This window comes from Carettochelys insculpta, chromosome 4 (genome assembly GCF_033958435.1).
Source record: "Carettochelys insculpta isolate YL-2023 chromosome 4, ASM3395843v1, whole genome shotgun sequence".
NCBI lineage: Eukaryota > Metazoa > Chordata > Testudines > Carettochelyidae > Carettochelys > Carettochelys insculpta.
Window position 1 is genome coordinate 117,391,679 of NC_134140.1, and position 17,884 is coordinate 117,409,562.

Below are 17,884 nucleotides of genomic sequence, written 5' to 3' on the forward strand. Positions count from 1 at the left end.
ATCAACTTCTCAAGCAAATTACAGCTTAAGATACCATGCAAATACTATTGTGCTCTCAGCTGCCACTTCTTCATAGCCTGCCCCAAATACTTCCTTAGAAGACCAAGACTGGACTATTACCTTTGAAAAGGTTTTATCATCTTTTTAGAACATTATATTACTGCGCAGATAAATGGCCATCCCACCGCAGCTTGTTCACAAAGCTTTTTATTTGAATGCCCATTGACAAAAACTCACAATATAAACAGAAGTTTGCAAACATCTGAAAAATCATCTCTAACAGGCTGGCAACTCTTTGCCTGAAACATCCTTTGCAGATGTTGATCAAGCTGGGAAATGTTCTGCTGACTCGAAGACATTCTCTGCCCTCTTCTTCCTGCCTAAAATTCTTCATGGGGGCTAACAATTGTGGGCCCAATAGCACAGACTGTCCCACTAACAATTAACTACTTTTTCACCTAAACCTACTCACTACTTTTAGGGGAGACACTTGCCCCATTATTGCTGCTAGCACCAGTGGAGTTTCACAGTGAAAGAAAAGTGTAAATGGAACTGCAAAAATAAGCAGCTGTTTGTCCCAGCCAGAAATAAGTGAGAGAAAAGAGGCTTGAGAAAGAGACTCTTGGGTGTGGGCTGAGCATTAGGGAGGGAGGAGCTGCAGAGCAGGCCCATGAAAACAAAAGCTGAGCTCAAATCCCATACAGTTTGATATTAACAACAAAACCAAAGCTCCTAGAAAGGGGAGAATTTCAACTTAACACAGTGATAAGTATTGTAAAACCTCAGAGTTGTAAACGCGTTGGTAATGGAGGTTGTTTGTAACTCAGATGTTTCACAAACAAGTAGTCCTGTAGCACCTTAGAAGACTAACAAATTTATTAAGTAATGTGCTTTCGTGGGCTAACACGGCTACCCCTCTGAAATGTTTATAACTCTGAACAAAATGTTATTTTCAAAAGTTTACAGCTGACCACTGATTTAATACAGGTTTGAAACTTTACTATGTAGAAAAAAATGGCTGCTTTTAAGCATTTTAACTTAAATGATATAAGCAGAGGAACATTTTGTTTAGCTTGTCAATTTTTTTCAACTTTCCAGTTTTTTAGTAGTTTACCTTTAACACAGTGGGGTGTGTGTTTGTCTCTATGGCTACATAACTGCAAACTCCTAATTCCAGAATAAGGGGTGTGGCTGACAGGTCGGTTCATAACTCTGAAGTTCTACTCTATATCTGACTGCAGGTTACGAAAGGCAGCCATGTAACTGTTTTCCAGATGCAGAGAATATATGTCAGGCCTACTACACCATAATACTTCAATGATAGCCACCAAATACACACATTTAGGCAAATGACTTATAGGTGTTCATTCTTAAAACAGCAGATATTACAGTTAAAAAAAAAATCTTACCTTTGCAGGTTCATGTTCAGGTTTCCTGTACAGGCTTTGATCTTGTTTTGTGCTTCCAGATGAGTCATGCCCTCTGTACTTGTCCCATCAATGGTGAGAACCACATCACCTATGCCCACCTGTGCTCGAGCTGCCTTTCCACCATCGCTTAACTGCAATGTCACAAATGAAATGAGTAAGCAGTATTCTTCCATGGGGCACATTAATATTATTGGCATATAAGGACAAAGTTACATGGAAGTCTACCTACATTTTGTATTCGTAAACACACATATAGATGGCATATGCACACACCTCTGGCATAGGAACACTACCTCGCCAAACAAGAATATTTATTATATAACTGTAACCTGTCTTTCTGATTCAACAATAAAAGGGACTAGAATCATATTTGCCACTGTTACATATCTAGAGACAGCTGCTCCACAGAGAAAGTGGTTTAGGGTTTGAGAACACCCATACTTAGAAATCAGGGGCCAACTTCTGTTTCAGAATCCAAAGGGGGCCGGGGAAGGAAGTGAGGTACACATGTGAATGAGAGAAGAGGTGCCCACCAAACAACTGTTATCGAGACATAGTCTACGTAGGAGAGCCCCCAATTTGTAGACCTTGGGCAATTATTTATTAAGAGGTGGTATATTGTACAAGACAATAATTATTTCCATTTAAAACACCGGACTCAAAGCAGCATGGACCTATTTTATATTACAGGTACATTACAGAAGACTAGGGGTTGGCAACTTTTGGCATGCAGTCCATCCAGTTAATCCATTGGCGGGCCATAAGTCATTTCGTTCACATCAGCAGTATGTCTCTGTGACCCACATAACTTCCCACAGCTCCTATTGGCGGGAATGGCAAGCTGCAGCCACTGAGAGGTGCAGGGGCGAGGCATGCCTGCAGACAGTCAATGTCAACAAAGCGTCTCATGGCTTGCCAGTGGATTAATCTGATGGGCTGAGTGCTGAAGACTGCCCACATCTGCAGAAGACTAACAGTTCGCTAAGCAGTAGAGCTGATGGCCAAGGGAAACACACAACACCGCTGAAAAACTGAAGACCTTAGGAGGAAGGAAGCCCTATACTAAGCGGTGGCAGGTTTTTGCTTTGTTTTTAAAAGGTTGCTTTTATCGGTGCAAGCACACCCGCACCATGTGTTAATGCATGAAAGAAAGGGGACCTGGAATTGAAACAACAGATCAGGCTAGACACGAAGCCAGTGAACTTCTCATATATCTCCCTCTGAATCCTTGGGTTAGTTTCAGTGGTGTTTTGACAATACAGAGCACATTTCCACCAAATCTGAATTACAGCTGTAAAATCTAGTTTTATTTAACATAATATTTCATATTTGAAAAAAGCATACTGCTCACAAACTGCAGAAAGAAGGTGAAACAGAAGAGTGAAAATATCCACACTTAGAATGCTACATATAGTCTGGATAGCTCATTTCATCTCGAACTGGACAGGGAGATATCACGATCCACGAGCTCTGAGGCCAATCATTGCAGACACCAGTCCTCCCAGGCACCCTCCCACTACCCACCATCAACAAATTCTTTCTTTAGCCCCTCAACAGACACTGACGTTACGGCTTGCAGTAAAGATCTCGTCTTTGGCCAACAAGGGTGTTCAGAGAACTTTCTAGTATGCACAAATTCATGCAACAAATATGATCTTTAGCCACTATTTAATGGGTAAAAAACTTTGGAAAAAAAAAGGTTTTAATAGGAGGCCAATTTTCTTTTTAAAGCCACCATCACGCCAATTTTCCCAGATAGAATGATATTGCTCTAAAATGTGTTTTATATAAAGACTTAAAGGATTAGTACTTGATGTGGTGATGACATACCTGGAGTACTGCATTCAGTTTTGGGCACCTCACTACAGAAGCATGTGGACAAATTGGACAGAGCCCAGAGGAGGGCAACCAAAATGATTAGGGGACTGGAGCACATAACTTATAAGCACAGGCTAGGTACTGGACTTATTCAGTCTTCAGAAGAGATGAATGAGGGGGGGAGTTGATAGCAGCCTTCATCTCCCTGAAGGGAGCTGAGAGAGGATGGAGTGAGGCTATTTTCAGCAGTGGCAGATGACTGAACAAGGAGCAATGGTTTCAAGTTATGGTGGGAGAAGCCTAGTTTGGATATGGGGATAAACAACTTCAGTAGGAGGTTTGTGAAGTACTAATCTATATCCTTACAAGTTACAGCCAGGCTTGACAAAGCCCTGGCTAGAATGATTAGCTTGGGCTGGTCCTGATGATCTCCTAAGGTCTCTTCCAGTCCTAATAATCTGTGATTCTATTATTTGGGACCAATTTCAAAATTATTATAGAAAGTATCTTCAGTGCAGTTTAAAAAAAAAAAGAGAGAGAATACAATCAAAAAACCTCACAACAAAAGCTGCACGTTTGTCCTGATTATTTAACGCTGATACAGGCTACCCTGTTCATTTTGCAACAAACACCACCACAAGTTTGCAAGAGAGGAGTCTTTCCTCATCTCCGTATTGTGTGTTTAAAATAATTATTTTCTTAGATTGCTGACCCTTTCCAGATAAAACACACATATCAGTGTCAATAAATCAGATCTGCCTCAATTTTTGTAACTGATTAAGCAGCAAAAATTATTAGTTAATCCTGTAATCATTTATTTCACACTAGTGAGATCAGAATCTGGGCACTGTCTCCTCTTTCAAATTGATAAAAACAGACAAGCAGCATTCATGAAAGTGCAAATGAATTAAAGACTGAAAGACATAATAGGGAAGCGAGAAGACAAAAGAGCATAACAGAAAACAGCAGTAGAAAATAGCTGATATCTTTTCCATCCTCCCTTCCATTCAGGGAGTTCCCAATACTATATTTTTGAATATTTTGTCCCATCTAGTTTCAAATCACTTGTGTAGTAAGTTTCTACTCCTTTCCCTAAGAACTATTCCACAGTCTAACATAATATTCAGTCTAAATTTTCCTTTGCTCATGGTTTCATCATTACTCCTCATTGTAAGGGCAGGCCTACAATACAAATTTATATCAATGCAGTTCCACACCTGGTGAAAACGCTTTAGGCCAATGGCAGAAAGATCTGACATTAACTCAATAACTCAATCTCTGTGAGGGGCAGCTGCTGCACCTTTGGGAGAAGCTCTCTCACTGAAATAGCCCTGTCCACATGGGAGGCTAAGGTTGGTATAAATATCTCTCTTTGGGGTATGGTGTTTTTTTTTTTGTTTTGGTTTGGTTTTTTTTGTTAAAAATAGCCTATAGGGTAGACCAAGACTAACTCAGTGGTCTACCCTGGAGTCTTTTCCTTCCTTGGATTCTACTGCTCACGTACTATTGACAGACTATGTCTGTACTACCAAGTTTTGGTCAACAAAACTTATGTCACCATCCAGAAGTTGACAAAACAACAATCGACAGAGGGTGTTCATACTTGCTCCCTCTGTTAACACATCACAACACTCATCCCTCAAAAATTAAGGGCACTGTAAACAATGCATACTTTAATTTGGAGTTACTGGCCTTCAGGTAATTATCCAGAGTGCTCCACTGTAAACACTTTGGCAAGCCCTTTGAACTCCAATGCTCTTCAGGCAGGTGTGCAGGGAATTGGGAATGTTCATTTCCTGTTGGAGCAGCTGAGCATGCATGCCCTGGACCAAACGCCTCCAGCATGGAACATTCAGGAGACAGCGGATCTGATTGTTGGAGGGGAGGGGAAGGGAGAAGAGTCTGTGCTAGCAGAGGTTTGAACCAGCAAAAGAAATGCTGATATCTGTGCCAAAATTGCACAAGCCATGATGCATAAGTGCTACGCTAGGGACACACAGCTATGCCACAGGAAAATAAAGGAGCTGAAGCAAGCATACCATAGGATAAGGCTGGTTCTGAGCCACAGACACGGGAGGCTAACAATATGCACCCATAATCACCTGAAATGTTTTCATCCCATGAGGTTTTGGGACCCTACCCCAGAATTCCAATCTGCTGCAGAGACTGTGGGATCGCTTGCAACAATGGACTCCTTGAGTCAACGCATCCCCTGACGGTGAGGATGTGTTCCATCAACCACAGCCACCCAGTGGGGACAAGCAAAACTGCACTTGTTAAATTGGATGTTCAAAGTCAAATTAAATAAAATCGAGCTAATTTTGTGGGGCTGACACGCCCAGAAAACCTTAGCAGCTGGCAGCTAGTTCACCCACCTGGGAGGGGAGAAATATAGGTACAAATTGCTGTTCCCTCTCCTAGAGGCTTTGCACCTCTTAAGTAGACATCTATTGAGTCCTGCTTTTTCAGGATTCTCCAGGTGTAAGACAATCCATAGCATTGTAAGACCAACGTAATGCACCATCCACTAGCACATACCCCACCCTCAATTTATCCTTTGGACACATGAGGGTTCCAGCAACCTCCTGTGACCCGAATGGCCTTTGGGGGCTACCGTATCTGGACACACTCCGAGCAGCATTGAAATTGCACCCAGCTAGCACAAGGATCACAAAAAAAGTTATCAAAAATCACCCTTGAGTTATCCACTTCTCCTTCCCCAAAACAGCAGTAAACAGGAATCATGCAGGCTCCGGTGCGCTCCATTACTTTTAAGATACATAGGTAAATTACATACATTACATAAATTACATAAATTACATACATTACTTTTAAGATACATATGTAAATAACTGATCTCTGCTAACAGCTTCTTGTGGGCACTTTTTGACCACTCAACCTGTAATAATAGAATATGGCTCTTTAGTACAGTAATGCTATTGGCACAGCCAGCAGGTTAGATAGCCAGCCTTAATGCTCACTTCCAAACCAAGGCACGTTATGCCAAATTTAAGTCCAGATGACATTTATCCAGCTGAGTTATATGAACTAATACAGGGTTTATCGTGGAAATGCTGACACAACCAACTGTAAAAAGGTGTTATAAGGCAGCTCTGTAAATACATGTAATATTTCCCCTGGCCTGAAATCTAAGCAGAATTGTAAGTGTTTAGGTCAAGTCAGTGTTGGTTACTACAGTGTTTTATTCTGCTATGCATTCATTAATGTACATGCTGCCTCATCAGCTAAAGCAGCCATAAAACTCTGACACTAGTGCTTCCATTTGCAGTTCTGAGCAGCACACATTTAATGGCCTACATTTTTTGTTTATGCTTTTAGAGGTGTTTAGAAACAAACATATACTTTTGGATTAATATTGCATTTAGAAATAAGTAGGTCCAGCTTATTTTTACGTTGGAGAGTTTTATAAAACAGTATAATGGTTCTATAAGCCTTTATAACTATATAGACTTGAACTCATCCTCAAATTTCTATATGGGATGTGAAATTCAACAGTAAACTTCTTTAGCATAACAGTTTGCATCTTCACTGCTGTCTCAAACATTTGCCAACTATGGTCCCCACGGGTGTGGAAAGTAACTATAGCAACCTAAACCCCACTGTAGACACTGCTATGCTCACAGGAGGACTACTTCCCCAGACCTAACTACTAACGCAGGGAGCAGGTAGACTATCCACACTATGATAAGTTCTCATTGTCAATGTTGAGCAAATCACAGCATAGCCTCTATAAGGGAACAGAAGACCCATGATATGGGGTCCCAGAGCTCAGATTTTGGCTCAAGCCCCTACACATTCCCACACCCTGAGTCAGCTGACCCAGACCAGATTCAGGTGTTCAACTCCTGTGTAGCCGTACTGATAGGTCCCATGGTTTTAGGGCCCTGCTCTGTCAACACCGTGTTGTATCATGAACACACAGGCTCTCCCACCTGCTAGCCAATGACAAGTTTTACCCCACACACCCTGACAGTTCAATCTGGAAGTGAAGTGTGTTTCTAGCAAATTACCCATCTTTGAATTTTACTTCGAAAAAAGTGACTTTACAAAAATGGCTTCGGGAAGTTTATTTGTCATTGACGCCATCTTAGACTGGCTCAGAATCAGGGTAAACCAGACCTCTATAAGAGCCAAACCTTGAGACATTTTGTGTTCAAACCACTCTCTAAGAGTCTAGATTCAGGCTGGATCCAGAACTGCTGAGGTAAGAGACATTGCCACATCCAGTTCAGGTCCTCAACATCATGTGCTTCATTTAGTGAGGCTTCTTCCACCTATCCTTCCTTCCTATCCTCCCAGCCCACTCTCAGCACGGTGTAGATTTTTCACACTCCAGAGAGACATGGCTATACAGAAGTATGTTCCCAGTGTAAATAAGCCCTTAGCTATTAAGCTGTGTGCAAAAATCAAACATTCTGTAGCTCCAACTTTGTTGTTAATTCGGTAGATGTAATAATCAGAAAAGGAACCAGACCTTTTTTCTATATTTGTGGCAGCTCTGCAACGCTAAAAGCAGCAGCAAAGTCTTAATTTTAACTTCTGATATAAACAGATGCGACTATGAATGTCCCCAGAATGAGATTCTTACCATGTTCGCAGCCCATTTGAAGTTTCCTCTTTTGACTATTACCACACTTCACTACCTGGTGTTCATCAAGTGTCTTTCACACCTAAGGATTCCAATTCACTTCACGCTATAATTTTAAAGTCTAGTTTGATATAAATGCATAGTCAATCAATTAATATTAATTAAAAACCATTTGATGAGCTAGTTGTAGGAGTGATGTGCAAGGTGGTGTAAGTTACATTCACTTACAGATGTGTAAGGCACATGAGCTACAAGTTGAACCTCAATAGCCTGGCACTCTCTGGTCCAGCAGTGTCCATTTTCCAGCATGATTTTAGTTAGTCAGATGACAACTTATCATGAGCATGGCCAAGCTTCCCATGATCCCATAAAGTTTGTTTCCAACCACCAGTCCTGGTTCTCAGTGTTCTGCGCTGTTATTTACCTGTTAATTTATCCCCAAATATCTTCTAAGAGCCTAGAAAGCAGCAGAAGTGTTGGTAATGCTGATTGACAATATTGACCTCCCATGACCTGGCAAACCCTTTGTTTGGTACTGCTCAGGTCCTGTAGATGCTGGAAGAGAGATGTTCAACCTTTAGTAGACATTACTGAAGCAGGACCTCTAAGGCATTCATAATGAAACTGTGTGGACAGGAGGGAATTTAAATTATTCTAACACCCTCTTGTTAGTTGTTTTTCCTTGATACTGTCTTTCCTTAGAGTGTAAAATTCCGACTCTCTTTGACAAACTCACCTTGACTTTCAACTCTGAATGTGAAGTAACTGTAAGGGCTATAAAAATTCCAGACAGATGTTTAATGGCTGATTACCTAGGAGAGGCACAACTGAGTGCCCATCTATCCTGTGCTATTCAACCCGTAAAGCAACAGTCAACAGCAAGTGACTCACACTGCAACTAATTCAATTGCGGAGTACAAGTTCTATCAGTAGTTGGGTGTTCCTTGGCAAATCCTATTCAAGCATTTGACCTAGATTTGGCTTTGTTTGAGAACACTGCCTAAGAGTTATTGTAGCTGCTGGCAGACTAGCCGGCATATATATTTTACTGATGTCCCACTGCTAAAGAAAGCACTCACCAGGCATGTCTAGGAGGGGGCAGGGAAACAAGAATAAATCATTTGACAGCCAATTGCCCAATTTGACTTCAAAGAACATGACAAGTTCAATGCAACACTTAAGGGAAACATTAACCAATGTTTGCTGCCACTACCAAAGTCTGCTCAAGTGCACACATTAAGTGTGTGATCTAATTTATACTGTGATGTTGAAGTTAAATAAAACAATGACTTCTTCTGAGCACCTTCACTTTGACAAATAACTCACTGCTGAAAACTAATTTCACAGGGAAATTCACCCTTACACAACGTAAGCTTTTATTGTACTGTAAACCTGTTTTGTGTGTGTGCACCCAGGTGATCAGCAACCACACATGAAAATGGTATTCTGAAATCTTTATTGCTGAATGATGACATATCACAGCCAGGAATTTGCCTGATGACATTTACAGTACCTGCAAATGTCATGCTCTTTTTCTCATTAGACTATGAGAAACAGGATTCACAGGGGATCTTTAAAAATAAACACCATGCTAATACACGACGCTCATGCAAATGTTGTGTTGTCAATCTCAAAAATAGCCATCTGGCATTCAAACGCATTTCATCCATATGGACCCTGACTGCTTTGCCAACCCCACTGACTGGAGGAATCGTATCCCTTTTGTTCACCAGTCACATACAGGCACGTCTGGGCTGAAGCGCAGCAATATTAATAAAAGCAGGCTAGAGATGGAAAGGAAAAACTGTACTACAGCTGCAAAGGGCCTGGAATCCAATGGGCCCCACAGGACCCACTGCCAAAACGGCGGGATAAAAATTCAACACTTACAGAGAGCAGGTGGGAATGGGACTGAATCATTTGTGACAGGATTAAAAACACAGGTCCATTCAGGGCTTTATATATAACTGTATATAACAAACCAAAGGAGAAAATATTAGGCGGAATGGTGTTACCCAAGCTGTAATTTGGCCAGGAAGCTAAGGTTCCAACTGCTATTCTTAAAAGGGATCCAATCGGATTACTAGTGTCCATGTACGAGACCCAAAACCAAGAGCACTTCTTTTAATCAGATACTGTGTGTATCAGCCTGATTTCCCCTGAAAGCTACATACGATCATGCTTCTGCTCTCTATGAAGTCTAAGAGTCAGATACGCTGACTCCAGGCACCACAAAGTTTAACTTCAGGCACCACAAAGTTAGCAGGGCTGCTCTCATTACATAAACCAGGCATACAAGTCTGTTCATGATCACGGTCTTCAATAACAAATCGCCCAAACTGAATGAAAACAGCCATCTGTTAACATTTGCCCAAGCACTCCCGAGTTTATGAGTATTCATTCTTATCACATCAAAGTTAATGCCTAGAAATGAAGATCAGCTTTACAATGATACATTAGATATTCTTGGTACGCTACAGTTTAGCCTTCCTGGTCACTTTGTAATTCCACACCACCTCTGTTTAAACAGGTGCAAATCCAAGGAGAAGGAAGAGGAAAGCTGCACTGGAAACACCTAGAATAAGTTGTAGGATAACCAGGCATTTGTACAGGGTGCAATACGTTCCTAGGAGAGCAATGTTCCCTGCTGAACAAAACACAAAAACAGGTTGGACTGGCTCGCAAGCTACACATCTCTGGCCATTATTTCCCTGACTGAAGGGATTCCCTTCATAACGATGTCCCACACTGACACAATCACCTTGCACCTCTTAGTCTACGTGACAGAAGCGGGCAAGTAAAGACAGAAGTTTCCCCAATGGGTCAATTTCACATTAGTGTAGAAATAAGGCCACGGTTCTTCCATTATTCAGACATTCAGCATTTTATTTGAAAACCAAGAGTAATCTTGTTTGCTTCACCGTCATTGTATTATTCTATCAGGTCATCTAACATAATAAAGAAGAGTACACAATTTCTTCAGGAACTATAAAGTCCAATGAAGTTAATGTGCTTTACAGTTAGGTATTGAATGGAGGTTAAAATTTATTCTAATTTAGAAAATTTAGACAAAACTTGTTTGTTTTACTGATGGACATATCCCCACTGAAGTCCATAGGTTCACCAATATAAGTAAGTCTAATAGATTTCACCCTTCATCTCCACTGATAGGAAAGCTTCCATCCAAGGCTGGTGAGCATAAGAGACAAGGGAGGCACAACCTTCCCTGGGTCTCAGTGCTCAACCTTTCCCCTCTTCCTATCCCTATTTTCATTCCTGAAGGCTCCCACAGCAGGCTGTTGCAGTCTGCAGAGTTGTGACTCTTCCCCAGAAGCAGATCTATACATTGAAAAGCCTTCCAGCTTTCCAGACCTATTAGCACAACACTGAACTTGTGAGAGAGCCCTTAAGTAGCAATGAAACCATTTAACAAGCATCTGCCATCCCTGAATTTACGGACAAAGTTGCGCATTATTACATGTACAGGACTTTACTTTAAAATTTGCTTTAAATATTTCACTAGTTAATTGCTGAAAATTATAAAATCACATCCAGAATCAGGGAAAGTCTTTGGCCTATATATATATATATATATATATATATATATATATATATATAGGCCTCAGAATAAAAGTGGTGTTATTTGTCCCTGTTCTGATGCCAAGAGTTTTCCAAGATGCCTGTTTTAGGGGCCTCAACACTATTTTCGAAGAGCAACTTAAGTACATAAACAACAAGCAGTCCTGTAACACCTTAACAAATGTATTATGTACTAGGTTAAAACCCACTTCCTCAGAGGAACACTTAGGCTCATGAGCTAATAAATTTATGAGTCTTAAAGGTGCTACAGGGCTGCTTGTCATTTGGTACGCTACAGACTAACATGGCTACTTGTCTGAGATTATGCACATAAATTGCTTAAATCCTAGATGTCAAAGTCATTTTTGAAAATAGGACTTGGGCACTTTTGAATCATTTCTCATCAGTATCGTTTCAAATGATTTAAATAATTATCTAGATAAATGCTGGACTGTTGGCAGATATTGTCATTACCTCTCACAATCTTCTTTCAAGAAATTCACTTCTGTCCTCATACTATAAGCATATGTCAGAGCTTCCCTTTATTTTAACTGGCAACGTTCTCTTCCAAGATTATTTCTCTACATTGAGAGTCGCAAGTATTTATCCAGGCCTTGAATTGAGACATTATCTAAGATTATTTGAACTGAGCTATAGCTAAGATTTTGCCTATTTTAATTTCTTCAAAAGCTGAAGAAAGTGGAATGAAAGCTAAGTGGAAAGAAACAAACCTAACCTTTCTAGGGTAGGTCTACTTTGTGCATGTAGATGGGTATTCTTATTTCTCACAGACCTTTTAGCACAGCCAGCACAAATTACTCTGACATCTATGCATGAAACTATGTGAAACTGCTAAAGACACATTGCTTTACAAAACAATTTGCATGAAAAAATATTTGTATGCTGTCCCATTTATTGTAGAACGTACGACAAGTGCTAATGACAATCTAACATGGATTTGGCAAGCAACATCAATTCAGCCATCATCTCTCACAGGAAGTAGCTATATATCATCTGCAAAACCAAAAAGGCAGGGGGAAGGGTGTTTGTTTTAGGGAATTTGGAATGTTCCAACAAATAGTTTATGAAGTTGCAAATGCAAATTATTCCTGAGATTTATTTCCTTGCCCTCCCTTCTCCATTTATTTTCAGTCTGAGACATTAAATATTTCTGTGTAAGTGAGAACATATGTATATGCAGGCATACATAGAAGTAAATTAAAAAATAGACATAACTGATGTGATCATTGTTCTCCAGTTATATTTAATTGTGCAAAGATAAGTAAGGGAGTATATATATGATCACAATTTCTCAGAAACCAAAGAGATCTACCTCCTAGCTTCTACTCTTTTTTATGCCAGTTTAAGATTGCATAAGCATGAAATATATATTTTCTTGTCTTTCTCCCCAGAATTATTTTTAAAAAGATTCATCTAATTCAATGGAGCAAATGCTTTCCACTTTGACACTTGTAAGGCTGTCTTGTTGCTATCTGACTGAACTGCCCTCCTAGTGTGAGTGATCTCTCTTATTTTGGAAAGAAAAAACAATTTGCACACCTCCAGTTGCATGTGTTTCCAGACCACAGCTTGAAAATCAACCCAATTTTAAGGAATTCCCATACACAGAAGAGTTGGCAAGAGGACAAAGGAGATTCATAAAAATTACAAAAGACCTGGAAAAGAATACCCATGTAGAAAAAGTTAAACAATCAGCCCTGTTCAGTTTGGAGAAAGACTTGACTTCAGGGAGAACAGAGTTTACATATATGTAAAAAGAAAAGTGAAAGGACAGAGATATATTATTCTCCTTTGACAACTAAGAACAAGTAAAAAGGGGATTGCACTGCAGCTGGTAAATTTTAACATGACATTGTCCCTAGTATTTAACCTAAAGCTAGTTAATCAACAGTCATGGGATGGCCAGTGCCAGAGAGGCACCCAAAGTTCAGTTCAACATTCACCAGAGATGATTTATGACAGTGCTTCTTCAACATCTAGGCCTGAACTCCAGTGGATTTCTCATAGCTGTTCTTGGCACCTTGCTCCCTGCCCTGCCTTGCCCTTCCCCACAGCGGAATATAATGAGCAGCTCTGGAAGACATTTACTGTGCAAGAAGGTACCCCCTCACGTCCATGGAGGAAATGGTGCATCTTATGAAACATCTGAGAAAAGTAGGCAAAGTGGTCAGAGATGGAAAGAAAAACCAGGATTTAAATACTCATCTGATAATTTCATACCACATAATTAGTAACAAGAACATTTCAGAAGTTGCTACTGCTAAAAATTACTTATTAACACCTATTTCACTTTTACTTTCCTAAAAGATACAGCGTATAGCAAGGCTGCATTACTCATGGAAATAGAGGGAGAAGTTACACTATCTGAGAGATCTCAGATCTCTGTAGTTGAGATCAATATAATAAGAGACTGGTGAGAGCTTTTGCAAGCAGGTTAGAGAATAAAGACCAGCTCGTGCAGGAAAAGGCAGCAAGACATGCATACAACCTGAACACAATGGCCCATTGAGAGGATGGAGTCAAAGGAAATGTCTAGATTACAGGCCTGAGTGTCTGGGAGGACAATGTTGGTATTAACAGGGTCAAATATGCAGAAAGATGAAAAAAGAGCCCAGTTTTGCTGGGTATCAACACGGGATGTGTCAGAAAGACAAGCCAAAATGTAGGAACTTTATTAAACTGCATCATGTCTACTTACTCTCCAACTTCTTTAAGCAAAGAAGCAAACAGGACTAGAACACGATTTTTCATCTGAACAAAGGAAATGTAAAGCAATATAAAACAACAGAGATAAAACACAGATAGATGCATAGATGTGTCTCTATGGATCACTGCTGGCCAAGAACCTGATTTTATTAATGTTGGGCTGGATCAGAAGGGCCTAACCTCAAGTTCTCCTTCTATACTGTAGCTTTGTCACTGGCTGGCCATGTATACACTAGCCCCAAACTTTGAAATGGCCATGCAAATGGCCATTTTGAAGTTTTCTAATGAAGCGCTGAAATACATATTCAGCGCTTCATTAGCATGCGGGCGGCCGCGGCACTTTGAAATTGACGCGCCTCGCGGCTCGTCCCGATGGGGCTCCTTTTCAAAAGGACTCCGCCTACTTCGAAGTCCCCTTATTCCCATCTGCTCACGGGAATAAGGGGACTTCAAAGTAGGCGGGGTCCTTTCGCAAAGGAGCCCCGTCAGGACGAGCCGCGCGGCGCGTCAATTTCAAAGTGCCGCAGCGGCCCGCGTGTTAATGAAGCGCTGAATATGTATTTCAGCGCTTCATTAGTAAACTTCGAAATGGCCATTTGCATGGCCATTTCAAAGTTTGGGCCTAGTGTAGACATGGCTGCTATCTGTCAAGTACGGAAGACTGAACAGATCCAGACAGGCAGCTTTATTTTACACAATACCAAAACTAATAGGACACCTTAAACTAGTAAATAAAACAAGGTAACGGTCAGTGACAGAGAGGCTAACAGCAGCCTCCAAGGAAAAATCAAAATGGTAAACACAAAACACAGAACAACAAAGCCCCTTCAATGACATAGTCATTAGATCAACTGTACACACTAAACAGACTGCAGACCCCATCATTCTGTATTCATTAACTATGTTTACAAGAATTGATAAGCATGCTTTCCATTTAAAATCATAGAGACAGAACTGTTTATTATGAACCAAGTACAGGTTGAACCTCTCTAACATGGAACTCACTCATCCAGCGAACGCCATAATCCGACACGATTTTATTTAGCCAGATGAGCACTTTTCATGGGTTTGGCAAGTTTCCAGTGGTCCCATAAAGTGTTTCCAGCCACCAGTCCTGGATCACAGTGTTCTGTGCTTTTATTTATCTGTAATGTACCCCAAATATCTTGTAAGAAGCCAGTAAGCAGTGGAAGTGTTGGTAATGCTGTTAGACAATATGACCTCCTGTGGTCCGGCAAATTCTCTAGTCATGCACCAGTCAGGCACCTGTCGGGTCCCTAGGGTGCCCAATTAAAGAGGTTCAACCTGTAAAAGCTTTTGAGCAGAAAGATGGATGGTGAGAAGAGAGAAATTAGGCGCTACCTTTTAGTAGCCTGCAAGAGGTCCAGTGGAAGGTTAGCAGACATTTAATTTAAAACAGACTTACTGGCATGAAACCCGAAACTATCAAAAACAAAAATGAAAAAAAAAAAACCACACCTAACTTTTTGGAGGAGCTACATATTATTTAATAAATCCATCTGAGTTATTTATACTTAATACATGAAACACTTCAACCTAAACTCAGCAAAATATTACATTCTAAATATACAGTATGAAACATGGTTTTAGTTTACTTTTCAAAATTCCAGATTAAATGTTGCTTATTTTTTAAAAAAGAGACAATACTAGGCACACTATCAAAATAAAACCCTTACAGACAAACAGCACTCATAAATATAGTCCCAAAGACAAGCTCACTGAAGATTTAAACATTGTTTTAATTTAGGCAGAAACTTGAAAAAAATCTACTTCCCCACAGCAAATAAGAAACCATGAGTAAAGATATCACTGGCTACAAAACCGAAATCTTAGTAAAAACAATTTTTCATGCCATTTTTATTGCCATAATGACCTTCAACAAGACTGACAAGTGGAAACTGATGGAGATCTTTCCTTACTGAGTTGGCAAACAGCGAACTCCAATGCCTCTGCTCATAGCCTTGTCAAATTACAGCACCAAGAAATGTAACTGGCATCATGTTATTTTCAGCACTGCAACTCAAAAATTCTGCAGGCTGAAATCAAACCTAAAAGAATTGGCTCAGTACTTTAAAAAAAAAAAGACCCCAACTCACATTATCTACCTCACATGACAGTTACCTGGACACTGGGACAGCCAGACTCAAATCACATATCTAAGTAGGCTTCATAAATTTAAATTGTCTAAACACAGGATGACAACTATGCCAATTCAAATTATAATAGTTTCTGAGGAGCCATCAAAAAGACCACATCCAAGGGCTTATGTACTATTCAAATTACAGTAGACCCCAAAACATATAAGTTGAAATTGTGTAAGTTGGGGGTCTACTGTATAATTCTCTACAATGCACTGTCAGTATACCTTTCTGAGATATGGACTGTCATGCTCAATGAACTCTGCACTTATAGAAGAATCTTCTAGATTGGAATATCATGGTATTATAGTATGTGGCTAGGTGTGGTCTCAGCCCAGCTTCTGGAAGATACTCCTCCAGTTATAAGCCAATGGGGAAAAAAAAGCATAAGAATATGAAATGCTGTAACAAGATACAGGCTGAACCTCTCTAGTCTGGTGCTTTCTCATTTGGCAACATCTGTGATTTGCCTTGACTCTAGTAAGCTACACATTCACTTATCATGGGTGTGGCCAAGTTTCCTGTGGTCCCATAAAGTTTGTTTGCAGCCACCAGTCCTGGTCCTCAGTGTTCTCTGCTGTTATTTAGCTGGAATTTACCCTTAAATGTCTTGTAAGAGCCCAGTAGGCAGTGGAAGTTTTTGGTGATGTGCTAGACAGTATTGACCTTCCGTGGTTTGACAAATTCTCTCATTTGGCACCAGTCAGGTGCTGAGGAAGCTGGACTAAAGAGGCTCAACCTGTACTTTTTTTGAGGCTCCAAACATCTGTACCTCTGACAAAGAGATCTTACATCACATTATTTATTCCTAATAGGTAAGAATTTCATGCCAGAATTCTCCGTTGCTAGGAGGCAAGTGAAATGTCATAGGCCTGGCCTACACTTAAAAAGTTTTGGTGGCACAGTGATGTCAGTTAGGAGTGTGTGTTGGGGGAGAAGGGGGGGATCAAATAGTAACCCTAACTAACACATCCACTGGCAAAAGCCTAATGCAGATGAAGTTATAGCAAAAGGAAAAAAAAGCCACACAGACACCATCCATCAGCTTTTATAGCATATTTCATTTGGTCTTTTGCAGGTATACACTGCACCTCAACTAAGATTTACTGGAAAACATTTTCTAGTTAAGACAAGCCCTTGCAATGGAAAGACAACGAGGCTACGTTTCCTATCAGGGCCCTTGTACAGATACACAACAACCATCCATTCCACTTATACCTTCCCCTTTTTGAAGTTACACATGATGTCCATTCCTATGTTACCAGAAATGAAGGCTATTAATCAAAAAATCAGCCAAGATTTCAATGTGACCTATTTTTTAAGCAAGGCATTTTATTTTATTTTAAATATGTTATCAACCATGAAGTAACAAAGGAAAACAATACAACAGGAAAGACCTTTTTTAATTTTAAAAACATTCCTTGTAACCTTCTTTTCATGTTTCTAACCAAAGGAAATAAAAATTCAAAACAATCCCTGAGTTCCACACTGTTTATACAATGTTTGGTTTTATTCCTATCACTAAGACAGAACAGGAAGATGTACTGGACTTCCCGGGGAAA

The 17,884-nt window shown here is 40.2% G+C and overlaps 1 protein-coding gene across 6 annotated transcripts in view; it reads right to left on the reverse strand.

The window, feature by feature from the left end:
- The window catches only part of PDLIM5 (PDZ and LIM domain 5), a 207,657-nt gene that overhangs the window by 128,233 nt on the left and 61,540 nt on the right, over nt 1-17,884 (reverse strand). For all 6 annotated transcript variants that reach the window (XM_074993582.1, XM_074993583.1, XM_074993584.1 and 3 more), the window contains exon 3: nt 1,410-1,561. In XM_074993582.1, the coding sequence (XP_074849683.1) occupies nt 1,410-1,561 (152 nt within the window). The remainder of the gene's footprint in view (nt 1-1,409; nt 1,562-17,884) is intronic.